At 67.9% G+C, this 26,285-nt stretch overlaps 1 protein-coding gene across 3 annotated transcripts; it reads left to right on the top strand.

The window, feature by feature from the left end:
* The first annotated feature begins 2,402 nt into the window (after positions 1–2,402).
* ABCG1 (ATP binding cassette subfamily G member 1) lies at positions 2,403–25,278 on the top strand. Of its 3 annotated transcripts, none has more exons than XM_055126365.1 (15): positions 2,403–2,587; positions 6,557–6,800; positions 17,044–17,161; positions 17,248–17,380; positions 18,121–18,171; positions 19,625–19,770; positions 19,858–19,981; positions 20,396–20,510; positions 21,287–21,435; positions 21,522–21,623; positions 22,092–22,260; positions 22,607–22,707; positions 22,784–22,942; positions 23,715–23,833; positions 24,653–25,278. In XM_055126365.1, the coding sequence occupies exons 1-15, from the start codon at positions 2,546–2,548 to the stop codon at positions 24,879–24,881; spliced, it is 2,001 nt and encodes a 666-aa protein (XP_054982340.1). In that variant the 5' UTR covers positions 2,403–2,545; the 3' UTR covers positions 24,882–25,278. The 3 variants fall into 3 exon arrangements, with proteins under 3 accessions (XP_054982340.1, XP_054982341.1, XP_054982339.1); XM_055126366.1 differs by lacking the exon at positions 2,403–2,587 and adding an exon at positions 2,993–3,280; XM_055126364.1 differs by lacking the exon at positions 2,403–2,587 and adding an exon at positions 5,695–5,749.
* Positions 25,279–26,285: the final 1,007 nt, after the last annotated feature.

Raw genomic sequence — 26,285 nt, 5'->3', positions numbered from 1 at the left:
GTGTGGCCTGGACACGGCGAGGGGGGTTGGGGCCTTCCCTAGGTCCGGCGGCCAGAGCTGAAGCCCCTGTGTGTAGTCCTGGACTCGGTCCTGTGACCGGGAGGAAGAAAGAAGGAAGGAGACAGGGAAAGGAAGAGTGGGAGGAAATGGGAGAAAAGAAACAGGGGGGGGGGCGCCCAGTGACCCTGCAAGGGCCTCCCCGGAAGGCCCAGCCCGGGGTCTCGCCGGGCCAGAGCACCTCGGAGCGGCCTTGGCAGTGCCCCACTCTGCCGTCATGTTCCACCGAGGCCCACGTGACCCAGCCAGGCCAGCTGGTGTTTGGCACTGCCCTGGCCAGTGGCCGGCGGCCAGCCTCGAGCATGCAGACCCGTGAGCGGTCGGCCTGGCCCAGGGCGAAGGCGGCAGATGGGCCGCGAGCCCCGGAGGGCGCGGGAGACAGGGCGCAGGGCCAGCCCTGGCCGGGCGGGTCCGAGTGCGGGGCGCTGGACCTTCCTACTCTCCGGGACGAGGCCTTCAGCCAGCGACCTGCTGGCGTGTGCTGAGAGAGAACCCGTCTCCTTCCCTCCGCACATGCTGGTGCTCCCGAGGCCTGGGGGGCTCCCCCTGGGGGGAGGGCGCTCTTCGAGGGACCCCCCCTTCTCCTTTTGCTCACGCATGCCTGGCCGCCAAGTTGCCGGAAAATTCCCTGTGGCACTGGTGGCCAGACAGCAGCTGACCCGCGCAGGAGGCAGGATCAGACTCGCTGCCTCAAGCTGGCCAGGCGGGAGCTTGGCCCCTGGGCGTCCTCAGGGCTGACGCGCCCCTGGCCCTCCCTGGGACAGGAGGGAAGCGGAGGCAAGGTGGGCTCTCTCCACGCCACACGGGCCCGGGAGTCCCTGACCCACATTATTCCCGTAAGAAGCACGTGGGGACACTTCGCCAGGACTCACCTCGCCCGTCTCCCTGGGTGGGCCTCAGCTCCACGCACTGACCCTGGCACTCGCGGAAGCCCAGCAAGTACTGCCTGTCCTTCGAGGACCTGACCTGCCTGGACCCCAGCAGAGAGCTCCGGGAGCGAGGAGAGGGTAGAGGCCAGAGGCCATGTCCACATCGCAGGGCAGCTGTCTGTCTTCAGGCCTCAACTCTCCCCTGGGCTATTTGTGCATCTGGAACCTGCGGGGTTCTACCTCTCTGTGGGGGACACCCAGTCTCCTGGGCCCGTAGCACAGAGCCCTGGAAATGCAACGTTGGGGGTCCCGCACGTGGTCGGGGCAGCGGGTGTGTGACCCGAGGCCAGACCCGTCAGAGAGAAGCGGGCAGCCCCTGGACACAGCTCTGGTCCTCCCTTGCTTTGGGGTAGACCGTGGCTGTCCCTGTGGGCCTGTGGATCAAATTCCCCGCTTGGCAGGGGAGCGGGGCCTCCCGCCAGGTGAGGGGAGGCGGAGCCTGACTCACTCTGGGGATCCTGGGGAGGTGACTCAGGTGTGCCCGAGGTGAAGAGAGGCACATTCCTGATGTGGCCCCAACATGTAAACCAGCGAACAAAAGCACTGGCCTCAGACAACCGGGAGAAGAATGCTGGGTCGCCGTGACCCTGGCCTGGCCCCGCTGTGTATGAGAAGGGTCTGAGGACGCCGGCCACCCAATACTCTAGTCCGGGGCCGGAGCGGGGCTGCTCCTCCTGCATGTCAGGGCTGGCACTGAGGGCCCCCCAAACCCTCTCCTGCTTTCCTTTGTTGGGGTGGAGGCAGGGCTGGACAAAGGCATGGGGGTCTTCGCCAGGCACCCCTTTGGTACCCAGCACTTAGTACTGTCTCTCGCGCCCAGTAGCGTCTGTCTGAGCGTGTCCCTTGCTGGGGCGGGGGACTGGAGCCCCCTTTCTAGTCTGGCCCTCCCACCTGGCAGAGAGGTGCGGGGTGGGGGTGAGAGAGGGGGGAAGAGGCTGCTGTCCCTCCACTGCCGCTTCCTGTTAGCTCTGACCCCTTCAGCACTGCCGCACAAACGGGCTTGGGGGGGCTGGCTCCTGGTCGGGTGTGTGGGGAGGGGGACCCCGCTGTCCCAGAGGAACCCCCGCGGATCTCCCAGGCCCGTGCTGGCCCAGTTCTAGCGAGTGTCCGAACCCAGGGCCTTCGGACTGGGCCAGTGGCGAGGACAGCCAGCGAGCAGGACTAGCTGCACCCAGGGCTGGAAACCAGCAAAACAAGAACACGAGCACCTGCCGGCCCCGCCCCGGCCGCGCGCCGGCCAATGGCAGGACGGATGTGAGGGAAGTGGGCGGGGCCTGGCGGGCCGAGGCGTTGGACTGGGCGGGGCCTGGCGGGCCGAGGCGCAGGAGTGGGCGGGGCCCGGCGGGCCGAGGCGCGGGCGGAGGCGTGGCCTGCGGCCGCGGTGGGCGGGGCGGTAGGCGGGGCCGGGGCGGGTCCTGCTCCGGCGGCCGGGGACGGCGCCGAGCTCAGCCGCCGAGCCTGGAGCGAGCGCAGCCTCGTGCCCGCGCCGTTCCCGCGCCCGTCCCGGCCGCCCGCAGCCTCGTCCCCGCCGCCGCCGCCGTCGCCGCCGCCCCCGGGGCATGGCCTGTCTGATGGCCGCTTTCTCGGTCGGCACCGCCATGGTGAGTGGGCGCGTCCCGCGCGCCCGGGAGCCGCCCGGAGGGGGTCCCGTCCCCGCGCCGCGCCGCAGGGAGGAGGGTGCTCCCCGCTGCTGGGCCGGGGCAGGGGCGCTCGGCGCGGGCGGGCGGGCGGAGCGGCCGCCGGCCCCGGGTTCGGGCCCCGGTTCGGTTCGCGCGGGCCCGGCCCGGCAGCGCCGCGCGCGTCACCTGTCGGTGTGTTTACTAGCCCGCTCCCCGCTGCCCACGGCCGCGAGCCCGCGCGCGCCCCCCCCCCGGCCCGGATCTCATTTTTAGCATCTGTGCGGGGAGCCGGCGGGGTGCAGCGGGTTTGACCGACAGTTACCTCTTGCCTGGAGCCGGAGAAAAAAAAACGGTGCCTGGCTTGTGCGCATGCTCAGCCCTGCCAACTGCGCCGAGGATTCCAAACAGGTTACTGTAGCATCCCGGCCGCAGGCTCCTTATGTAAGGCTCGGGGTGCGCCCCCAGAGCCGGCCGGGCCCCCCTGCCCTTCTCCCGCGGCTGCTGCTGGCGCCCAGCTTGCACTGGAGGCCGGGCGAGGCAGCACCCCCCCTGGTGATGCCATTTGCCTTCCCGAGGAGGAGGCGTGGGGCAGCCCCTGTTCCCCCCGCTGCCCCGTTCTGCCCGGTTCCTCATTCACGCTGATCTGGGGGGAACCGAGGAGAGGCTCGTTGTCCGGTAAAGAAACTCTCGGGGGCGGTGGAGGCCCGACGGTCCCGGGCCTTTTGGAGCTGCAGGCGCGCGCGGGGGAATGAGGCTTGGGAGGGTTTGGGGTTCTTTGCTGTTTGGGCTCCCGATTTTGGTGATGTGACGTTTGGGGTTTGACTCAGCCCCAGAACTCAGGTGGGTGAATGGCCGGCCAGCAACACTGTTTTGTTGGAAAGTCGTTTCCCCCCACCTTCCTCCCTGGAAACCTCCCCCACCGAGTTTGTTTTCCATTTAAAGGTTGTACTTAAGTCCTCCGGAGAGACTCTTGAGAGATAGTAGCACCCGAGCTCTGCTGGCTGGGGTCCTGCAAGGGGCTGCCAGGGTGGGGGTCCGCAAGGGGAGCCAGGGTCTGCATGGGCGCCCCTCATCTGGGTGGCCAGGGATATTCGAGACTTAGCAGCGGGATTCGGCCACAGTGCCTTTGCCGGTCCTCAGGGACCTCCCGCCGCCGTTGCCCCTGGGTTTGAGTGTGACGCTTGGGTTACTTCCCAGGAGCGGCCTGGAGGATTCTTGATCCCCATCTGTGCTCCAGGAACCAGGGTGGGGGCTGGGGAGCTCAGAGAGGAAGGAGTCAGCCGTGGGGCTGCTGGGGCAGGTTTGTGCCTCCGAGCCGGGGCTGTTCTGGCCCGACACCCCCAGGCGGTGTCTGTGTGTGTGTGCTCACTGCAGCCCGAGAGGGGCGTGCGAGGGGGCACCCCCGAGCCCGCCGCTCTCCTCAGATTGATGCTGATGACCGGGCCGGGGAGCAGCCAGCGCTCCTGGGAGGGCTGGGGCCGGCGGTGGAAGGGGAGAGGAGCAGGAAGATGCATTTGTTTTATTTTTAATGAGCTCAGGAGCTGAGGGCGAGGTGGCTGTAACCTACATCGCCGGGGACTTTGCAGCTAGCTGATTCCGAGGGACGCGGCTGCACCCTTGCAGGGAGCTGGGTGAGGGCAGTCACCGCCCGGTTTGCCGGGGGTCTCTGCATCCCCCTCGCCCCCTCCTTGGACGTTTCCCAGGGTCGCTTCCTCCTTGTCTGCAGGAGATTTGGCAACCTGCAGGAACCGCGCTGGCGGCCCTGGGCCCCGCGAGGCTGCTCCCGGGCTGACCTTGGGCAGGTCCGCTGACCCTTCGGGGCTCCCCCTCCCCCAACCCCAGTGAGAGGCTTCGAGTCTGCAGTCTGGGCTTAAAGGGTACCTTGTTCTCGGGGACACAGGCCTGTACCTGGTTATGTGCACTTGACCTCATGGTCACCCAGCTCTGCCCTGTGGCCTGACCAGGTCCCCCACTGGCTAAGGCCACTGTGCCCCTCCTGCTGCAGCTCAGCGTCACCCCTTCCTTCCTGGCTTAGGTTCCTCAGCACCCCGAAGATCTTTCTTTCTCCCTCCCTCCCTCCCTCCCTCCCTCTCTCTCTCTGATCCCTTAGCCAGCCTGGCCAGCCCCGTGCCCCGTGTGTGGACCCCGTGTGTCCCTTTGTGTTCCCGTGGCCCCCCTCACCCTGGCCCGCGTGTCCGCCCACTGAGCTCGCCCGGCCCACCTGCTAATCTCTGCTTGGGTTTCACTTCCTCAGCACCCCGGGCCAGGACCCCTCCGGGCCCAGCCTGCAGCGGCCCCCTCCTCGGGGAGGGCCACTGCCTACATCTGCTGAACGTGAGCGTTTGGGGCGTGACCACTGAGCCACACAGTTTCCCTGGTGCCCGGTTTGCCTGAGTAACACGGCGGGGCGGGGGACGTAGGCTCCGTGGAGGGGGCCTGGCCAGCACCTGCCATGCCCGTTAGGGTGCCCACTGGGGGCGTGCACACCCGTGACCCCGTGTGTTTCGTCCAGCCGGGAGATGCCCCAGGACGGGCCCCTGTGGGGGTGTTGGAGGGAATGGCCGCCATGGCCCTGGGGCTGGGGATGCGAGGGCTGGACGCCCCCGAGGCCCACGCGTCGGGGGTCCCAGGCTCAGAGCCACGCCTGCCCGCAGGATGGGGCCTCGGGTCGGTGCTGGTGAGACTGAGGGGACAGGCTGGCGACAGGGGGACCCTGAGCGCCGGGCGGGGGCGGCCTTCTGCCTGCTGCCCTGTGTCCCCCCCAGCTGGCCGTCCCCCTCCTCCCGGGCGTGCACATGCGTGTGCGGGGGGCGATTGGCTCCGGTGTGTGGCTGGAAGCCGGGCAGGGCAGGGCCGGGCCCCATTGTTCGCCGGAGCAGCCCTGGCCGGACGTGGCCAGGACACGCGCATCCTGCGGGCAGTTTCCTTCCGCCCAGGCCCGGGGCACGTTCTCACGCCCAGGCCAGGAGAGCCCCCGGGGGTCGGCGTGTGGGGACCCCACCCTCCCTCGTGTTTGGGAATGTGACCCCACCCCACCCCCGCCTGTGTACTTGGTCAGCCGCAGAGCCAGGGCCAGGGTCACTCCGGGTGGAGCGCGGGGACCTTACGGGTGCAGGGATGGAGCCCGGCGCAGCTGCGACCCAGGCAAGTGCCCTGCCCACCGGGCTATCTCTCTGGCCCCCGCCTGGCTTCCTCCAGTTACTTGTTGTTATTTAAGATGACTCCGATTGGGAATAGCCTCTGCCCTGGGTTCCGGGGTCCCGGAGCAAGCCCCTCCACGAGCCCTGTTCTGCGGTGGTGAGAGATGCACTGCCGGCCCCCGTGCTGTGTCGGGGAACCAGGGGTGTGTTGGGGGGAGAGGCAGGGGCTCTGGCCCTGGAGAGCTTGGTGGATGTCTTAAATCTGGGGGGCCCCATGGCTGCCCTCCCAGGAGACGTGCAGTTCTGGGGATGGACCGGGGGCCCCGTCAGGCCGCTCACGGCCCCGCACAGCTGCTTGAAAATAGGACCTTTGCAGGCCAGAGTGGCAGGTGAGATGCTGCCTTGCACCCGGCTGGCCTGCTCGGCACCCCAGAGGGCTCCCCGAGCACCGCCAGGTGTGATCCCTGAGCACAGAACCGGGAGTCAGCCCGGAGCCTGCTGGGTGTGGCCCAAGTGCCCAGAATAAATAAGTGAGAAATAAGTTCTTTCCCATGTGCCTTTCCCGGGGCCCCTGGGCCTGTCTCTCCGGCTTTGCCGTCACGGGCTGTGGACGGGCGGTTCTGCGTGGCCAGACACCATTCTGCCAGCTCCCGGCCCTGCGGTGGTTTTGTGGTGGGTGTCGGGAGTCCCAGTCAGCCTGGCCAGCACACGCGTGTCTGATGGTTGCGGGCGTGAGGGGCTGCTTCCCCGTGAGGGACCCCCAATGCCCTGCCCGCCGTCCCCCGACCGCGACCGCCCATTCTCTCCCCAGAATGCCAGCAGCTACTCGGCAGCAATGACGGAGCCCAAGTCTGTGTGCGTGTCGGTGGACGAGGTGGTGTCCGGCAGCATGGAGCCCACCGAGACGGACCTGCTCAACGGGCACCTGAAGAAGGTGGACAACACGCTGACCGAGGCCCAGCGCTTCTCCTCGCTGCCGCGCAGGGCGGCCGTGAACATCGAGTTCAAGGACCTGTCCTACTCGGTGCCCGAGGGGCCCTGGTGGCGGAAGAAAGGTAAGAGGCTGGCACCGGCCCCACCGGCAGCCGCCCTCAGTGGCGGGGGCTTCGGGGCGCTGCTGCCCGGAGCGTCTCCCCGGGTGCCGAGGGCTGACTCCCGGCTCCGCACTCAGGGATGACTCCGGGCAGGCCCAGGGAGCCCCATGGGAAGCCCGGGTTCGAACCCTCGTCGGCTGAGTGCAAGTCAAGCGCCCTCCCTGCTGTCCTCTCGCTCCGCCCGTCCCCAGCATCGCAACAGCCGGGTGCTCCCGGTGGGCTGTTGGCTGTCCCCAGCGGGGGGTGGGTGGGCAGGAGGACCCCAGGAGGAGGGTCAGCCTCCCCCCGCCCCACTGCCCCGCTGGGGCTGCCCGGGGGAACCTGGGCGTCTCCTGCCCTCGCGCCCTCAGCCCTGCTCCCCCTCGACGGCCTCGCGTCTCGCCGTCAGGGTTCTTATTTCTCCCCCGCCCTGTTCCCTTTCCTCTGCTCCCCGAGCGGGGCTCCTGGGTGCCGCGAGTCAGCGTTGTGGATGGGTGTGCGGGCCCGGGAGCCGTGCTGCTGGCCGGGTGGCACTGGCACCCGCCTTCGCCGCCCCAGAGGACGCTCTCGTGCCCGTTAGGGCGCCAGGCGGGGCCTTGCTGGGGCCTTCTGATCGGTCAGCGTAGGTGCGGGCTTATGCTGGGGGCTCCGGGGGGCTTGGGGGCCTGGGGTCCGTCCAGTGGCGGTGCCCAGGGGCTACCAGGCCGCACCCATCGGTGCCACCGGCCCTCGGGGCCTCCTTCCCCGCCAGCTGGAGGCTTTTGGAGCTCCCTGTGTGGAGATCTTCTGGCCTGGGGCAGTCGCGTGTGCAGGTGTGTGAGCCCGAGGTGGCGCCTTGCGTGTGGCCGGGGGCCCAGCCAGCCGCTGGAGGTTCCCGTGGGCGACCCGGCAGCCCGTCCCGGCAGCAGAGGTGGCCTGTGGCGCCCAGGCCCCAGTGGCCAGCCTTGGAGCCAGCCCGCGCCCGCTCCCCCGTGCCTGCAAGGGAACGGCCAGGGGTCACCCCTGCCCACGCCACCTGCGCCCACAAGCCCAAGCCTGGAGCAGGGGCTGGTTGCTCAGTTGGGAGGGGCCTTGGCGGGCGGCCCATCCCCAGGGCCCCCCCGGGGAGCTGGGCCCGGTGGGTCCCAGGCAGACGCTTGCCCGGTAGTAACCTCAGCCGGGGCGGAGGAGGAAGTGGGCCCCAGGGAGCCGTGGTGAGTCAGGGAAGAGGCCCTGTGACCGGTTTCCCAACCGGCAGGCTCTGCCCGCCCCCCTCCTGCCGCCCGCCCCCGGTGCCCTTTGTCCCCGATCCCTGCCACCAGCAAGCAGACATTGGGGCGTCCTGCCCACCTCTTCCCGGAGCCTGGCACCCCCCGGGCTGCAGCCAGGGCTCCCTGTGGACTCGACTTCCCCAACAAACCAGTGAAAGCCCGAGGGGTGGGGCAGGGCTCCTGCGTCCCCTCTCTTGGGTGTGGGGCCTGTCCCCCCATTGTCCTGCCTCCCACGTGCTCCCACCTCTGCCGCCCCACCCCTCCCTCGATGTCGGAGGCCCCGGCAGTGGCGGGGGCCCGTGGCTGTGCCAGGCCCCACCAGCCTCTGCGTTTCCTTTCTCTCACTGTGGTCCCTGGGACCAGGGGGTGGGGGTGCACGTCCAAACAGTGCTCAGGAGTCTGTGGGCTCCCAGTGGGTCAGCAGGACCGATGATGACCCAGGGGGCCCGGCCCCCAGCCATCACTCCTGACTGTGCTTGAGCATCACCGCTGGGCACTGCCAGGGGTGACCAGCCTCACCCCGGGAGGCGGTGCTGCAGGGCTGAGCCCCCGGCACGCTCCGGGGGGAGGCGAGGGAGAGACCCAGCCTGGCTGCTCTTGTCACCGAGGCGTCCGGGGGCCTGGTTTTCATTTCAAATATTCCAATTTATGTGTGATCACCCGGACACCTCCCTCAGGGCACTGCCACAGGTGAGGGAGGGTGAGAACAGGAGACTGCAGGGGCATGCCAGAACCGGGCCGGGGGACCCAGCAGCCTCGGGACTGGGCCAGGGGACCCAGCCGTCTGAGGTCAGATGCAGATCTCCCCTTGCCTCTGAGGCCCGGGCCGTGCAGGGCTCTCCGAGGGAGCCCTCTCACCCCCCTTGCCCACCGAATGTGCCTGCTGGCACCAGCGTGGCGTGGGACGCTCCCGCCTGAGTCCTCCTGGCACGTCCTTCTCGTGCAGCAACAAGGCAGAGAAGACAGGGCCTCGCGGGCCGAAAGGGGCTCAGGCCCAGCCAACGGTGCCAGGAGGCCCTTCCCGGCGCCTCAGACGCCTGTCCCGTGCCAAGCACCGAGGGCAGCGCTCAGCAAACACCTTGTATTTTCAATTGTGGTGACAATTTCGCCATCTGATTAATGAGGCCTTCGGGGGACGGCGAGATCGTGTAATAGATTCCTAGCAGAGGCAAACAGTTCCCGGGGGCCACCTCGCACCCTGCGGGTGGCTTCGCCCGCTCTGGATAGCGTAATTACTTCCCCGCGAGGAGCTGGCTGCGGCACCTGCATCGCCGGGCCCGTCCCTGGGACAGCGATGCCGTCATAGCCGTGGCGGCCGGGACGCTCGGGGACCTCCCGGCCCCCATCCCCCCAGCGGCTCCAGGCACTGTGGTCACAGCTCGGGGCAGGGGCAGGGGCAGGGGGCTCGGGGTCGCTCGGATGAAGCCCACGCCGAGCACCCGAGGGCAGTAAGTCCCCACTCTGCAGCCCCTCCTCCCTCCGCGCCCTTTCCGAGGGGCACGTGGAGTCCTCCGGCGGCACTGACCACCCCTCGGGGGCCCGAGCCGTTCCCGTGGGTAAAATGAATCAGTTCAGGGGCCAGAGCGATAGCACAGCGGGGAGGGGGTTTGCCTTGCACACGGCAAACTGGGGTTCTATCCCCGGCGTCCCATAGGGTCCCCCGAGCACCGCCAGGAGTAATTCTTGAGCACAGAGCCAGGAACAACCCCTGGGCATCACCAGGTGTGGCCCAAAAAGGAAAGAAAAAAAATGAAACAATTCAGGGCTTGGGGAGAGCTCAAAGGGCGTGTCCAGGGCCCCATGTGACCCTGGGCACTGCATGGCCTTGAGGGCACTACCAGGTGTAGCCCCCAGCACCCCCGAGCCCCACCACCCCGCCATGAAAGCATTTTTTCTTTTTTTTTTTTTTGCTTTTTGGGTCACACCCAGCGATGCTCAGAGGGTTACTCCTGGCTTTGCACTCAGGAATTACTCCTGGCAGTGCTTGGGGGACCATATGGGATGCTGGGGATCGAACCCGTGTCGGCCGCGTGCAAGGCAAACGCCCTACCCGCTGTGCTATCGCTCCAGCTCCCATGAAAGCATTTCTTTGCTCTGATTCTGCCTCTTTACCCTCGGGACCTGCGTGGTTCTGACCCACGTCCAAGCCGCGGCAGCGGGCCAGCGGGTGCTGATGGTGAAGGCTTGGGCACCGTAAGGTGCGCGGGACGCTTGCCGCGAGAGGGGCTCCCTGGGCTGCCCCCGGCATGGCCCCGCTGTACCCCGCTACCTAGAGCCACGGGGGGACAGCTCGACCACTAATCCTGGGGGATTCCTTGCAGCCGGTCTGCACGGAGGCCAGTGCCTTTTGCCCTGATTAAGGGCAGAGGAAGGAACTTTCTAGGCCTCTGGATTGGCACCAGCCAATCTGTCCCACCCTCCAGGAGGCGACGTGAAACTTGGAAAGGAAGCGGAGCTCCCAGAGTCCCTAGCGTGGAGTCCAGGTTGAAAATGAACCCTGGGCTTCTAGAACTTTCTTCCCATGCTCACCGTGCTCCCTGGACTCCGCAGGGAGCTGGGGAGGGAGGGGACGGGCCGGCAGCCCCGGCTGTGAGACGCACCTCTGTGTGTCCCCCTCCCGAGGGCCGTGTCTCGGCGTCCTCGGGCCTCGCACAGGCCCGGACGGAGGAACGGGCGTTTGAGGAGCGCTCGGGGATTCCGTGAAGGCGGCTAGGGAGGGACCGTGGACGCCAGACCAGGCTGCCCTCGGGGAATGGGTGATGGTGCTTCCTGGGCTCGTCCCAGGGTGCGCGTCCCCCTTGGCCGTGCTGGGAGGCTGTGCCGGCCCCCCTGCCTGCTGGGCCTCCGGGAGGCCGGGCAGACGCCGCGGCCCCTTCCTGCCGGACCCCTGTCCTCGGGGGGCTCTCCTCTCTCTGCGTCTCTCCGTGTGCTTCTCCTGCCCAGGAGCCAGTGCTCAGGCTGAGGGCCCCAAGGTGACATTCTGTTGGCACGTGAGCCATGCCCCTGTTTGTGAGCGGGAAGGTCGTGCACGGTGTACACCTGCCCCACGCCGTGTGGAGGCAACAGGGCTTGTTTGGGGTGCAGGCGGGAAGCCGGTCTCTCGGGCTCGCCTGGGCCCTGGGCGTGGTTGGGGCCTTGCTCCTGAGACCCAGTCCAGGTCCAGCGTTTCTGCTCAGAGCTGGCTTGGGCTCTGGGATCCTGGGATCCAGCTGCTAATTTCATTTTCATCCCCCCCCCCCGCCCTGCTTCCTGGTCCACCCCTGTGCTGGGCGCAGGTGGCCTCGCACCGCGGTTACGTCCAGCCAACACCTATATTTAGAGGCCTCAGGCTAGGCCGCCTGACCTCCCCTGGAGCGAGTCCTTCTTACTCCCTCCCCAGGAGGATTTCCAGCGGCTGGGGACTGGCCCGGGCCACGGCTGGGGCAGCCAGCGCCCAGTTTGCACAAGTCCGATTCTTGGAAAAGGTTTCTGCCCGTCTGCATTTGAGTAATCCGTGTTTGCTGCTGAGGTCTGGAGCCGGCGTCTGAGTTCTGCTTTTCTGGAACTCTGGTGGAGAACCTTGGGGGTGTGTGTGCGTGTGTGCGTGCGTACATGCATGTGTGTGCGTGCATGTGTGCATGCATGTGTGCGTGTGTGTGCGCGCGTGCGTGTGTGTGTGTGTGTGTGGTGGGGGGAGCACACACACATCTGTGTCAGGGGGTGGCAGCCCGTGTCCTCTGCTGCAGAGCCCAGCGAGCGGCCTTGGTGCTGAGAGGGGTGCAGGGCTGGGGAGAGGAAGTGGTTGGGGCGCGTCCCAGAGGCGGGGGGGGGGGGGGGGGGGGGGGGGGGGGCGGCCGCAGGAGGCCCAGGTGGGGTGAGGCTCTGGGGGTCTGTGTCTGAGACCCTCCGCGGCTGTGTCGAGGCAGGGTCTGAGGGGCTGGACCTGGTAGCCCCCGCCCCCGAGAGCTCTTTCATTTTGGACCCAGAAGGGTTAACTTGGGGGGGCGGCTGGCCAGGCTGACCACCCGCCCCCAGGAGCAGCGGAGTTTCCCGAGCCCAGACCTGGAGGGCCCCCGCGCTGCCTCCCGCGGGCGGGGGTCGCCGCTGGCCCGCAGGGGTGAGGGCGCGGCTGGCCGCGGGGTCCCCGCCCCCCCTGGGCCTCAAGGCCGGCCGGAGGAAACCGGGCCGCTTCCTGCCCGCCGGCCGGACATCCCCGACACTCTGACTTGGCCGGCGCGGGGTGCGAGCGCGCGGCGGGCGGGCGGGACCGTGTGGTGCAGGGTGGGTGCGGGCAGGTGCGCGCCGCCGCCTGCCTCCCGCGCGCGTGCGCAGTGCGCGCCCGCCGCCGCCGCCGCCGGCGGCCGGGGTTACTGGCGGTCAATGCCCGGGAGTTACCCCGGCGAGGGATTGGCGTGCGCGCTGTTGCTAGGCGGACCCGAGGATGCGCCGGGGCCCCGCCCGGCCTGCGGGGGGGCCCAGGGGCGGCCGGCACCCCCCTGGAAAGGGTCACCTGGACGCCCCCGGGGGACGCAGGCGTCTGTTTGACCCCGTGGTGGTGTCCCGGGACGCGGGTGGGAGCCCAGGGAGCCCAGAGCAGAGCCCGCGGGCCAGAGTCTGCGTGGGGGGCTGCGGGGCTGCGTGGGGGGCTGCGGGGGCGCCTGGGAGTCCGCAAGGGGGATGCCCCCCCCCTCCTCCCCTTCCTCCTCCTCCTGCTCCTTCCCCTCCTCCCCCTCCTCCCTCTCCTCCCCCTCCTCCCCCTCCTGCCCCGGGCACACCTGTCGGTGCTCAGGGCTCCCTCCCGCGGGGCTGGGGGCCCCCTGTGTGTGCCCTGGGCGGTGGCGCCCTTCCTGGCCGGTGGTGGCTGTTGGGGCCAGGAATTCCCCGCAGCTCTGCACTGTGGGTGGTGCTGCCGCTGCCCATCCCCTTCATCCTGCACGGCCAGAGCCCAGCAGTGACCGCTGGCTCCCGGCGTGGGCTGTGGGCGATGGCAAACACGGTCTCGGCCCCTGTGCCCTGGGGACCCCCCCCCGCGTCCTGAGCACTGTCCCGGCTGCCGCCACCCGGCCCCCGTGGCCCTCCGGGGAGTGCTGGGGCGTCCCCGGCATCTCGGGTGTTGCCCATCTCGGGCTCTGCACCAGTGCCAGGGGACAGGGCCGCCCCCCGGACCGTCCTGTGCGTCTGCCCCGGGCACTGTCCGGGGCCCGGCTGCTTCCCCTGGCGCCGGCTGCAGCACCCTCAGCTTCTGTTTGTTTGGGGCCGTGTTTGACTCCTGACTCTGTGCTCAGGATCAGTCCTGGTGGGCTAGGGGAGGCCCCTTTGGGGTGGGCCCCAAACACCCAACTAACTGTCTGGATGGCCGCGCCAGGGCCACCCCCACCCCCAGCTGGGGCCCTTCCTCTCCGCGTCTCTCAGGACGGGGTCTGCTCTCCTCCCTGGAGTGGGGCCGTCCCTTCCGCCTCGGCCCCACTGCAGGCGGTGACTGGAGCATCGGGGGTCCTTCAGCCGGCGGGGTGGGGTGGGGGGGCGCAGGAGCCGAGGAAGGGGGGCGAGACCAGCCTCCCGGTTGGTTTAGCCCCCTGGGGGGGCTTCCCGGGAAGCGAGGTCTGGGTGGCTGTGAGAGACGGGTGAGGTGTGAGTGTGTGAGTGTGTGATTGTGTAGCTGAGTGTGTGACTGTGTCAGTGTGTATATGAGTGTGTGAGTGTATGTGACTGTATGAGTGTGTATGTGTGTATGTGAGTGTGGTGTATATGAGGATGTTTGTGTAGGAGTATTTGTGTGAGTGTGAATGTGTGTGTATGTGAGGGTGTGTATGTGCTAGTGTGTGGTGTGTGTATGAGTGTGAATGTGTGCGAGTGTATGTGTATGTATGTGAGTTTGAGTGTGTATGTATGTATGAGTGTGCGAGTGTATGTGTGTTTGCATGTATGTGTATGTGAGTGTGTGCGTATGTGTGTGTGTGAGTGTGAGTGTGTTAGTGTGTGTGTGTGTGTGTGTTTAGCTTGGGTCGGTGTGGCCGCTGTGGGCTCCTGATGTGGGAGGGACTGACTTGAATTGTGAAGGTGATGGTGACGGTAACGCAGCCAGGGGCACCTGACTAGCCCCCGAGGAGCGGCAGGAGGGAGTCGGGAGCCCCTACAGGGCCGGGTGGGGGTCTCTGTCCTGCCCCAGGCCCACCTGCTGTCCCGCTCGCGTCTCCTCCCCCCTGACGGGTGCCGGAGGATCCGGCACTGCGGGACTGTTTATGTGGCGGCTGCAGCCCTGCGTCACGGGCGGGAATTCCAGCCCTGGAACAGCGCTGGCCGTGGCCTCGTGTCGTCTCTCAGGGGCAGGGTGGGGCCACTGTCCCCACGCTGTGGCCAGGCCCGGTTGCCTGAGGGGCTGGTGCACCTGCAGATGTGAACATGGACCAGGGTCTGCTCATCACCAGAAACGCCCTTTTCACCGTCCCTGGGGGCCGGACGCGGTGAGATTCCTCTTCCCACGTCTCAGTGTTTTGAATGAATGAATGAATGAATGACATGGGTCCAGGTCTCTGAAGCTTGTAGCCACCGGCCGGGCACACCTGGGGGGGGCGCTTGGCTGCCGCAGGGAGGGGTACGGATGAGGCGGTGGTCCCGTGGGCCTGAGCCGGAGACGCCATGTGGCGGGGAGCATGTCAACATGGAACCACAGCCTCCGCCAGCCGCCATGGTGAGCCGGACTCCGGCCCCAGTGCTCCCTGTGCTTCTCTTTCTTTAGTGATGGGGGATTGGCTGCATCTGGCGGTGCTCCCGGCCCTGTGCTCGGAGTCACTCCTGCAGTGCTCTGGGACTGTCTGTGGTGCTGGGGACGGAGCCAGCGGCAGCCGTGTGCGAGCCGCCCCTGACCCCTCTGCGCTCTCCCGCCCTGTTCCCGGGGTTCTCCCACGAGTGGGGCCGTGGGCTGGTGTGGGCTGGGCGGAGGCCTGGTCTGTGGTCCCTGCCCGGCGTGGCCCGGTCCACGATCATTCTCAAACGGGAACGCTAGCCGTCCAGTGTGGTCTAGAGGGACACAGCGGGCCTGCAGGGCCCCCGCCTGACCGGACATGGAGTGGCCCTGGCCTCGGCCCTGTGCCCCCTGTGCCGTGGTGGGGCCAGCTGTGACCGGTGTGGGTGGCACTCACTCTCCAGGTGTCAGGGACGGGGGAGGAGGTGGCTGTGAGTGCAGGTGGCCGAGGTGGGCGGGGTCAACTCCCTGCAGTTGTTCTGTGAGCAGCTAGAAGCCACAGGCACATTCTGGAACATTCCGGTCCTTGCATGCCCGTACTTAAGGGGCCACGTCTGGGGCTCCATCACCAACTGAGAGGATGATGTGCCCCACTGGGGGCACGTGCTGGCCGGCCTGGCCCCACGCGTGGGCCCCCAGCGACCGTGTATCTTGGGAGCTATGGGGGTGTAGCAGGATGTCGAAAGCCCCCTGGCACGGCTGGGCCCGAGTGTCCGAGCTGCCCGCAGGCGTCTCTGCCCTGTGGCTGTTGGCTGGACCCCAGGGTGCCTGGTGCCGCTGCCGGGCAGACGGGAGGACAGAGCCGGGCCCGAGGGATGGACGCACGGGCTAGCAGTTGTGCTGGAGGTGGGCTGCCCTTGGGGACTCCCAGCCCCTTTGCACGCTCCTCTCCTCCCTGGGGTCCTCCCTGCACTGAGGCCGGCTGGGTGGGGCCCCGGGGACTGGCTTTGAGCCCAGAGGTGGAGAGAGCTCCGTCTGTGGGCCTGGCTGGTGGGGGCGGGGCAGCCGGCGGGGAGGGCGGAAATCTTCGCGCAATCCTCCCCTCTCTCTCTCTCTCTCTCTCTCTCTCTCTCTCTCTCTCTCTCTCTCGACCCAGCAGGGGCATGAGTGCGGGGGAGGCGCCCCCCGCTGTAACTCGGTTACAGGCACAACTAGGACCCCCAAGGCCATCCCTGCCCGCTGTCCCCTGCTCTCGGGGGCTTGACAGATGCAGGAGGTTCTTGAATCTGGACCCCCGCCTCCGGCCAGCTGGCCCCAGGAAGCCCCCTCCAGTGTTGTGCCCCTCCCGCGCCCAGAGAGGGCTCTCTGCGGGGACTTCCTCCTCGCCTGCTCCGCCCCGGGCCTGGCTCCCTGTCTGTGGCCAGTGTCACCGACACCTCACTGCCTTGGGGGCTGGCCCTTGGCCCTGCACCGGCTGTCCCTCCGAGGGTCCCGCCGGGACGGCTGTCGGCCCTCCTGAGGCCTCTCACTCTCCGTAATGAGCTGAACGCAGGGCCACGAGCTTCCTGCCCCGCTTCCGCTCCGAGCTGTCTCATTAAGGCCGGCCCCGGGGACGCCCGTCCAGCCACAGTGGCAGCTGGGACAGGTGAAGCGCAGGTGTCTGCTGGTGAAAGATGAGAGCACGACGGGGCCCTTGCGTGAATCTGGGGGTCCCCAGGGGGCCCCTGGGCGTGTGCAGCGCTGGGGGCCCCAAGAGATGGGTTCAGGCATTTCCCGGGAGCCCAGTTCTGCACTGGTCCGGGGTCCTCACTGGGACGAGTTTTCTGTCCTTACCAGCATCTGACGCTATGAGGGGACGCTAGGGGGGTCCCACATGGGGGGGGTTAGCTCCTAGGAACAAAGCTGGGTGGGGGCCGGGCTGGACGGTGCACTGGGTGCCGGTGCAGGCCGCCCGCTGCTCCCAGGGTTTCAGCGAGAGGCAGCGGCGTCACAGACGGACGTCACAGGAAGGCAGGGTGGGGGCAGGGGGGGAACCACCGTGTCAGCGAGGGCAGGAGCCGCCTGGCGCGGCCATGCGTCTGGGCCCCTCCTGACCCCCTGCTCCCTCCTCCCCAGTTCCAGGGCTTCTGCTGGTGACCGCGGCTGGGGACCCCCTAGTGGCGCCCCAGGGTGTGCTGGGGAACAGGATGGGTGGGAAAGCTTGTGAACTTCCATGGCGGGGCTGGAGCCACCCTCCTGTCTGTGTGCCCGAGGGAGGGGGGTGCGGACGCTGCACCCAAGGTGGGGGCCACAGCGTGTCCCCTCTCCGCAGGCTACAAGACTCTGTTGAAGGGCATTTCCGGCAAGTTCAACAGCGGGGAGCTGGTGGCCATCATGGGGCCCTCTGGGGCCGGCAAGTCCACGCTCATGAACATTCTGGCCGGGTACAGGTGAGCTCGCCCTGCCCGGGCCCTCCCCCCCACTCCCCCGGGGCGGGCCCAGGGGACGGTGCACGGCAGCTGCTCTCGCTCTGCAGGGAGACCGGCATGAAGGGGGCCGTGCTCATCAACGGGCAGCCCCGGGACCTGCGCTGCTTCCGGAAGGTGTCCTGCTACATCATGCAGGACGACATGCTGCTGCCACACCTCACCGTGCAGGAGGCCATGATGGTGAGGCCAGACCCCATGCCCCACCTCATGCAGGACGCCATGATGCTGAGGTCAGGTCCATAACCTCCCCCATGCTGGGCGCCATGGTAGTGAGGTCAGCTCCCTAGCACCTCACCATAGGATGCCATGATGCTGAGGTCAGGTCCATATCCCCCTCACCACTGTAGAAGGCTATGATGGTGAGGTCAGGTCCATAATTCCCCCACCACTGTAGGAGGCCATGATGGTGAGGTCAGGTCCATAATTCCCCCACCACTGTAGGAGGCCATGATAGTAAGGTCAGTTCCCTAGCACCTTACCATAGGAGGACATGATGCTGAGATCAGGTCCATATCCCCCCCCCACCACCACCACTGTAGGAGGCCGTGATGATCAGGCTCTCATCCCCTTACTGCAAGAGGCCATGATGGTGTGGCCAGACCCCATTCCTTCCTCATTGTAGGAGGCCATGATGGTGAGGTCAGCCCTCCCCTCCCCACCTGCCACACACTAGCAGTGGGTGCTGGGTCTAGCAGATGGCTCGGGAACCCTGAGCAAGGTGGTGGTCTCCCAGCCTTGATGCCTGGGCCAGGCTCACTCTCCTGGTGCCCACCGTGTGGGGTGCTCCAGGCCGAGCAGATTCTGTGTACTCACAGGCTGTCCCCCATGCCCCGTCCTTCACCTACCCTTTCTCGGCCGAGGCCTTTGCGTCGTCCTGCCGGGACTCCGGCTGTGTTTTGATGCCTCGCGTGTGCCCACAGGTCTCCGCACACCTGAAGCTGCAGGAGAAGGACGAGGGCAGGAAGGAGATGGTGAGTGTGTGCCGGGCCCCCTGTGGTGAGCAGAGGGGCACAGGGAGCCCCAGTGTCCGTGGGGTCACCTGGCCCCGGCATGGTGGGGTGCCTGCGGCCGTGTGTGCCTGGGTCCCCCGGCCCCGGCGCTCTGGGGCCAGATGCCCACCTTCGGGGGTGGGGGCGGGCTCTGCCCGGCAGGCTGAGCACAGCTCTGAGGTGTTTTATAGATGGTGACAATGGAGCCGCTTTGTCATGTTTAAAAATAACCGGCCCCGCCCACGCGCTGTAGAACACGTGTGGCTGGGGCAGGCGATCAGCCAGTCCTTAAGCCACAAAGTAAACAAGTTTCCCGGATGATTGATCATCCTGCCCCCTCCCAGCCCTGCTGGCTCCGTCCCCGGCAGGGGGCAGGGTGGGCCACGGGCCCCAGGTCCCTTGCAACCCCTCAGACAAGGGGGCTTTGACTTGTGCTTGTTTGGACTCGCAGCGAGCCCGAGGAGAGCAGCGTCTGGGGGCGCGAGGGGCTTCGAACACACGGCAGCATCGCTCTGGGAGCAGGCGCGCGCGCACACGCCCCCACATGCACAGCACCTGTACACACATCACGTGTCCACACAGGCCTGTGCCCTGCACACACACACACACACAAGCACACGCACACACGCACACTCATGTGCACGCACACACACTCATGTACACGCACACACACGCATGCTCATGTACACGCACACACGTGCACACATGCGTGCACCTACACGCGTGCACGCGCATGCATGCACACACACACGGGCCAGCAGGGGGAGTTCGGGCACAGGGATCCGTTCTCTCATCAGGGGGCCTCCCCAGGCCCCTCGCCCTTACCCCTCGCCAGTGCCTCGCTGTACCCTCGGGTGGCGGGTGCCAGGCGGCCAGATGCAAAGTCAGGGCCAGCGTCCCCCTCCGAGACCCGGGGCGCCAGGGTCAGGCCCTGCCTTTTCCCTGGCAGGACCCCACAGGCCACCTGCCCGGATGGCAGGGGGCTGGGGGTGGTGGGGCGGGGCACTGGGGTCACCAACACAGGCGCCGCTGACCCCCTCAGCCCTCACAGTCAGCTCCAGCTTCCTGTCCCCGGGGGCCGGGGCCCCTGCCTGCTCCAGCAGAGGGAGGGGAGGTGGCCGGGGCGGGTCTCAGGCAGAGGGGCCTGGGGAGGTGCGCCCGGGGCCCCCAGCACGGGCCTGGCCGGGGGACAGGAAGCTGGAAGTGTTTACTGGGGACGGGACCAGGCAAAACCCCGACGGGCTTCCCCTCCTCTGGGCCCCGGGAGGTGGCAGCGGGCAGCAGCGCCCGGCTGGGCCCTCCCGCCCGCGCCTGTCCCTGCGTGTGCTCTGGGCGGCTGCTCGTGGGCTGCGTGCGTCCCGGGGTGTCGGGGTTCCTGGACGCGCCGTGGGGCGGGTGTCCCTGCAGGCCCCGCTGATTCCTCTGCGCCCCCCAGGTCAAGGAGATCCTGACGGCCCTGGGCCTGCTGCCCTGCGCCCACACGCGCACAGGCAGCCTCTCGGGTGGGCAGCGGAAGCGCCTGGCCATCGCGCTGGAGCTGGTGAACAACCCCCCCGTCATGTTCTTCGACGAGCCCACCAGGTAAGGGGCCGCGCCGCCCCCACCCCCACCCCGTCCCCGCCGGCCAGCCGGGCCCTGCGGTGGCTAACGGCGCCCCCTGCCTTGCAGCGGCCTGGACAGTGCGTCGTGCTTCCAGGTGGTGTCGCTGATGAAGGGGCTGGCGCAGGGCGGCCGCTCCATCATCTGCACCATCCACCAGCCCAGCGCCAAGCTCTTCGAGCTCTTTGACCAGGTGCGTGGCCGGGGCTCCCAGCGGGGCAGGGGGCGGGCTGTGGAGGGGGGGTGAGTGCGGGAAGAGGCCCGAGGGCCCTAGGGGGCGTGGGAAGGGTGTGAAGAGGAGGAGTGGGCGGGCGGGGGAGGGGCCGGGGAAGGGCAGGTGGATGGCGGACTGGAGGGTGGGCGGCGGAGGGAGGGCTGGCGGTAGGGGCCTGGGCAGGTGGCGGGTGGAGAGGGTGGATGCAGGGCCGGGCGGGGGCGGCAGGGTGTGGGAGGGTGGACAAACTGGCGCAGAGTGGTTGGGCGGAAGGGCAAACGGACAAGGCTGGGCGGGTGGGCTGGTGGGTGGGTTAGCAGAGCAGGTGGGTGGTGGCGGGTGGGTTGTGGGGTCTCTGGGTGTCCGTTGACCCTTTCCCCTCCCTCCCCCCAGCTTTACGTCCTCAGTCAAGGCCAGTGTGTTTACCGGGGAAAGGTCTCGAATCTCGTACCGTACCTGCGGGATTTGGGCCTGAACTGTCCGACCTACCACAACCCCGCTGACTTTGGTAAGTGGCGCCCAGACCTGCCAGGCGGGGAGAAGGGTCCCTGCTCTGGGAGCACTTTCACCGGAGTCCCCGCTCAGGACCCCCTTGTGCCCTGCGGTGGGGCTGGCCTTCCTCGGGTGGAGTCCCAGGAGCCCCCGCTGAGGGCTGCTGTCGCCCCGGGGGCTGGGAGGTCCTTTCCAGGGGAAATCAGGATGTCTCAGGGCCCAGCGGCCTTCTGGGGGGGCCCTGCAGATGCTTGAAGCCGGACATGGTGCAGTCAGCCGTGCAGTGGGCAGGCAGGGCCGGGGCCAGGCACGGGCGCTGAGAAGCTGCCCTGGCACCGGGTCCAGAGCCCCAAGGGAAGTTCCCACCGGCAGCCATGCTCAGTGCCCAGGTGGCCTGAGGCTTGCCCGCTCCCGGGCCCTGCCCTGTGGGCACGGAACCCCGCCCTGCCCGCCACCTGCCCTGCTGACAGCACTCAGCCAGTTCACGCTGGGCTCCCCGTCCCGCTACCCCTGTGCCCGGGGTCGTCTCCTCCCGCTGCCCCTGTGCCCGGGGTCGTCCCCGCCCCGCTGCCCATGGGCCTGGGGTCCGGGCTCTGCTGCCCCCGTTCCTGGGGCTATGCTGACTCGGCCTGGGGGTCTGGGTGACTGGTGGCCCCCAGGAGTCTGGGGGGGCAGGGCAGTGGCCTCCCGTGACTCCATGTGATTCTGCGGGCTGGCGGGTGCTCCTGGGGGGGGCGAGCTCCTGAGTGCCGGGGGCAGCGGGGGCGGGCGCTGACGGAGCTGTGCCCGCAGTCATGGAGGTGGCGTCCGGGGAGTACGGCGACCAGAACACGCGGCTGGTGCGCGCCGTGCGCGAGGGCATGTGCGACTCGGACTACAAGCGGGAACTGGCGGCCGACGCCGAGGTGAACCCCTTCCTGTGGCACCGGCCCTCGGAGGAGGTAAGGCGGCGGCGTCCCCCCCCCTGTCCCCCGGCGGGAGCTCGGAGCCAGCGGTGGCTCACTGCTGCCCCCTGCTGCCCTGCCAGGACTCAGCGTCCATGGAGAGCTGCCACAGCTTCTCGGCCAGCTGCCTCACACAGTTTTGCATCCTCTTCAAGAGGACCTTCCTCAGCATCATGCGGGACTCGGTGAGGCCCCGCCCGCGCCTGTCCCCTCACGGCCACTCCCGCGGGCGCCTGCCCCCAGCGTCCTGGCCTCAGCCTCAGCCCCGCGCCCCCAGAGCACCTGGGGCCTGGCCTCACCCTCGGGGAGGTGGCAGGGGGGGTCAGTGGTCACTGGGGCCACTGTGCCCAGGGGGCTCCTGGGTGCCCCATTCCCTGGCACGCCCCCATCACGGGAAATCAGTGTCACAAAATGTTCCCGTAATTGTATGTTCAGCGTGTGTGGACACGTGTAGATGTCACATGTTGTGCATGTATGTGACACACTTATCGCATGTACTTGCGTAGATGACGCGTACATACCCGTGTCTGCATGCGTGTGTGGGCCCACGTATGTGACATGCGTGTGCACACGTGTGTACACGCATGCTCGTGTGCGTGTGAGGAGGCGGGGGGCGGGGAGAGGACGTGGCCCGAGCCCTGCCTGTGCCCCAGGTCCTGACGCACCTGCGCATCACGTCGCACATCGGCATCGGGCTGCTCATCGGGCTGCTCTACCTGGGCATCGGCAACGAGGCCAAGAAGGTCCTGAGCAACTCGGGCTTCCTCTTCTTCTCCATGCTCTTCCTCATGTTCGCGGCGCTCATGCCCACCGTGCTCACGTGTGAGTGCTCGGGGGCTGCGAGCGTCCATGGGGAAACACGCACTGGCCCTGAGCCCGCGGGAGTGACCCCGAGTCCCACTGGGAGTGACCCCGAGGGCAGAGCTATCAGGGACCCCCGCGGGCAGAGCTGTCAGGGCCCCGCCCCCGCCGCAGGGCAGACCCGAGGGTCCAGCGTGTGCATATCTGCGGGCTCCCATGTGCGTGTGCCTGTGCCCAGCGCTCCCCTGCCCTTAGAGAGGCAGCCTGCCCTGTGGTGACCGACCCCCGTTCGCGCGCCCCTCGGCGTGCGGGTCTGGGTGCGAGGGCCCGGGGGTGGCTGCCGCTGACGCCTGCCCGCTGCCCGCAGTCCCCCTGGAGATGGGCGTGTTCCTGCGAGAGCACCTGAACTACTGGTACAGCCTGAAGGCCTACTACCTGGCCAAGACCATGGCCGACGTGCCCTTCCAGGTGGGTGCCGCCGCGGGGGCCCAGCGGGCGCTCCCGGCCCCCGCCCCCAGCTCACAGCGCCCCCCCGCCCCCACAGGTGCTGTTCCCCGTGGCCTACTGCAGCATCGTGTACTGGATGACGTCGCAGCCATCCGACGCTCTGCGCTTCGTGCTCTTTGCCGCCCTGGGCACCATGACCTCGCTGGTGGCCCAGTCACTGGGGCTGCTGATCGGGGCTGCGTCCACGTCCCTGCAGGTGCGTCCCCCCATCCCATGACCCCCCTCCGGGGACCCCTATTTGGGAGCCCCCTCCCGGGGCCCTCCGGTGCAGGGACGCCCTGGGGACAGTGCGGCTGGCCAGGTGCACAGCCCACAGCCTTGGGACACCTGCGGAGCCCTGGGGTCTGGGGTCTGGGGTCTGGGTCCCCCACTTGTGTCCGCCATGAGAGCCCGTGATGCGTTTCCCACCTCAGACCCCCCACCACAGTCCCTGGCGCCTCCCCTACAACCCCGGAAGCGGCTGGTGGTCCCCGGGTCACACTGCAGGCCAGAGGGGCAGCGGCGAGGCCGGCTCAGCCCCCCGCCGTGGGACCCCCTGGCCCCCCTGGCTCCAGCTGGGCGCCTGCTGCCCGCTGGCCGCCCCTGGCTTCTGCCTGGACCACAGGCGGCCTCATGCCCAGCGAGCAGGTCCCTGGAAGCCTGAGGCTCTGGCCACGCCCGGTGGCTTCCCTGCTGTCCACTGTGGCCATGGAAAATTCTGGTACCACTGGGCCCAGGAAAGGGCAGGGAGCCTCAGTCAGCTCCTCAGGGCCCCGCCTGCCCGCTCTGGGTTTTATACCCCCCTGTCAGCCCCTCCCAGAGACACCCGGCCCCAAGCCGGGGCCCCTCTGCGCTCTCCTGGGGCCGAGGGGGCCCTGCAGCTGCCCCCTCCTGGCGACCCAGGCTACGGCTGCATCCTGGGGAGGCGGGGGAGCCCGGGGAGGGGCTGTGGCTGGGAGGGCCGGGCTGCAGCGGGTGTCTGTGTCCAGGTGGCCACGTTCGTGGGCCCGGTGACGGCCATCCCCGTGCTCCTGTTCTCCGGCTTCTTTGTCAGCTTCGACACGATCCCCACCTACCTGCAGTGGATGTCCTACATCTCCTACGTCAGGTACGGGAGGACACGGGGGGACATGCTGGGGCCATAAGGCCAGAGACATGGGCTGGTCACAGAGAGGTCATGGGTGTGTGTGTGGGGGGCGAGTTAGGCCCAGTGTCTGTGCCTATGCCTGTGTGTCTGTGTGTGTGTCTTTGTGTGTTTGTGTGTCTGTGTCTGTGTGTGTCTGTCTATGCCTGTGTGTGTGTCTCTGTGTGTCTCTGTATCAGTGTCTCTGTGTGTGGTGTCTCTGTGTCTGTGTACTGTGTGTGTGTCTGTGTGTATATCTGTGCCTGTGTGTCTGTGTGTGTCTATGTCTGTGTGTCTATGTCTGTGTGTGTCTGTGTATCAGTGTCTGTGTGTGTGTCTGTGTGTGTATGTCTGTGCCTGTGTGTCTGTGTGTGTCTTTGTCTGTGTGTGTGTCTGTGTGTCTGTGTGTCTATGCCTTTGTGTGTGGTGTCTGTGTCTCTGTGTTTCTGTGTCTGTGTGTGTCTGTGTGTCTGTGCCTCTGTGTGTGGTGTCTGTGTCTGTGTCTCTGTGTCTATGTGTGTCTATATGTCTGTGTCTCTGTGTGTATCTGTGTCTGTGTGTGTGTGTCTGTGTATGTGTGTCTGTGTGTGTGTGTCTGTGTCTCTGTGTGTCTGTGTGTCTGGGGGTGCCAGGCCCAGGTGTTCCCATGGAGCCTGGGTTCTCTCCTTTCCGGAGCGAGGGGCCGTGCAGCCCCTCCCGGTTTCCCCGGTGGCTTTCCCGGGCAGAGGCGGGAAAAGGACCCGGGTCCACACTCGGGGGTGTCGGGCCTGGCCGCCGGGCGCCCCTCACGACCCTCTGCTCCAGGTACGGGTTCGAGGGCGTCATCCTGTCCATCTACGGCCTGGACCGGGAGGACCTGCACTGCGACGCCGACGACACGTGCCACTTCCAGAAGTCGGAGGCCATCCTGCGGGAGCTGGACGTGGAGCACGCCAAGCTCTACCTGGACTTCCTGGTGCTGGGCGTCTTCTTCGTGTCCCTGCGCCTCATCGCCTACTTCGTGCTGCGCTACAAGATCCGGGCCGAGAGGTAAAGGCCGCGGCGCCCACTCGACTCTGGCCGCGAAGGAAACTTCTGGAACCCTGGCGGCTGGCTGTGCCCATGGACCCGAGACCCAGGGCCACTCGCCCCACAGCCGCCGTGCCCTGCGGGGCCTGTCCCCTCGTGGGAGAAGACGGGGAGGGGTCTGCGTCACGCTGGACTTTGGCAGCCAGGAGACACGGTCCCTCCGCCGTGGACACGGGCGGGTCAGCCTCAGTCAGCCTCAGGCGAGGCCCGCGTGCAGAGCGGCTGGACAGCCAGGCTGGGCGGGGCAGGACGCGGGAGCACAGGCTGGGGAGCCTGTTCCAGCCCCCTCGCCGTCGGCCGACACTCTCGCTCTCCTCACTCCCGCCGGATGGAGCAAATACACTTTATTTTATTTTATTTTATTTTATTTTTGCTTCTTAATTTTCTGAGCTCCTTCATCTTGCCTCAGTGACGGTGACGCCCGCCCCCCTTCCTGTAACTCCCCCTGAGCTGGGTCTGGGCATCTGGCCAGTCCCCATGTTGGGGTGCCGGGGGCCAGGGCAGTGAGTGTGACTCCCTCCCTTCTAGAAGCTTCTATGACGGGCTGTGTGGGTCCCGGCAGGTTCCTTCCTGCCCTGTGAGCACTGTGCGGGCCCTGGTGGCCACTGGTCCCAGACTTGGTGTCCTGAGGGGGCAGAGAGAGGCCCCCGGAGGCTCCCCTGGGCCTCTGCAGCCGGGAGGCCTGGTGTTGCCACCATCGGCCACCGGTGCCCGGGGGTGGCCTGTCCTTAGCGTGGGCCGTCCAGGGGTCCCCTGCTCCTTGCCGACGCCCGAGAGGCAGCCCCTCTCCTCACTGCCCAAGGCTGGGCTGTCCCTGGGGAAGGTCAGGGTGCAGGCGGTCGGGCCACGGGAAGAGGGGGTGCCGGCCCTGGGCATGGGCCTTCTGGGTGGGGCAGCCCTGCCCCCCAGCACAGCTGGGCACCCGGAGAGCTCTGCCCGCCTCTTCCAACCCCTCCTCCCCCACCTCTGCCCCTCACTCTTAGTGACTCCAAGGAGGGGCCGTGTGATGCCCCAGGAGGGCCCTGATCCCTCCGCACTCCCGGGCGCTTTGCCACTGCCAGGCCCTTGGCCACCTCCCAGGCCCTCAGCCCACTCAGGCCCTCAGCCCCCTCAGGCCCTCAGGCCCTCAGCCCCCCAGCCCCCTCAGCCCCCCCCCCCCCCCGGCCCCCTGGCCCCCTCAGGCCCTCGGCCCCCTCAGGCCCTCAGGCTCCCCCTCAGGCCCTCAGCCCCCTCAGGCCCTCAGCCCCCTCAGGCCCCCAGACTCCTCCTCAGGCCCTCAGCCCCCTCAGGCCCTCAGACTCCCCCTCAGGCCCCCAGACACCCCCTTGGGCCCTCAGCCATCCGGGGCTGGGTTGAGTGAGGTGTGCAG

The sequence above is a fragment of the Sorex araneus genome, chromosome 2 (genome assembly GCF_027595985.1).
Source record: "Sorex araneus isolate mSorAra2 chromosome 2, mSorAra2.pri, whole genome shotgun sequence".
In the NCBI taxonomy this organism is placed as follows: Eukaryota; Metazoa; Chordata; class Mammalia; order Eulipotyphla; family Soricidae; genus Sorex; species Sorex araneus.
Note: the sequence above shows the minus strand (reverse complement) of the source record. Positions and strands in the feature narration are given on the sequence as shown.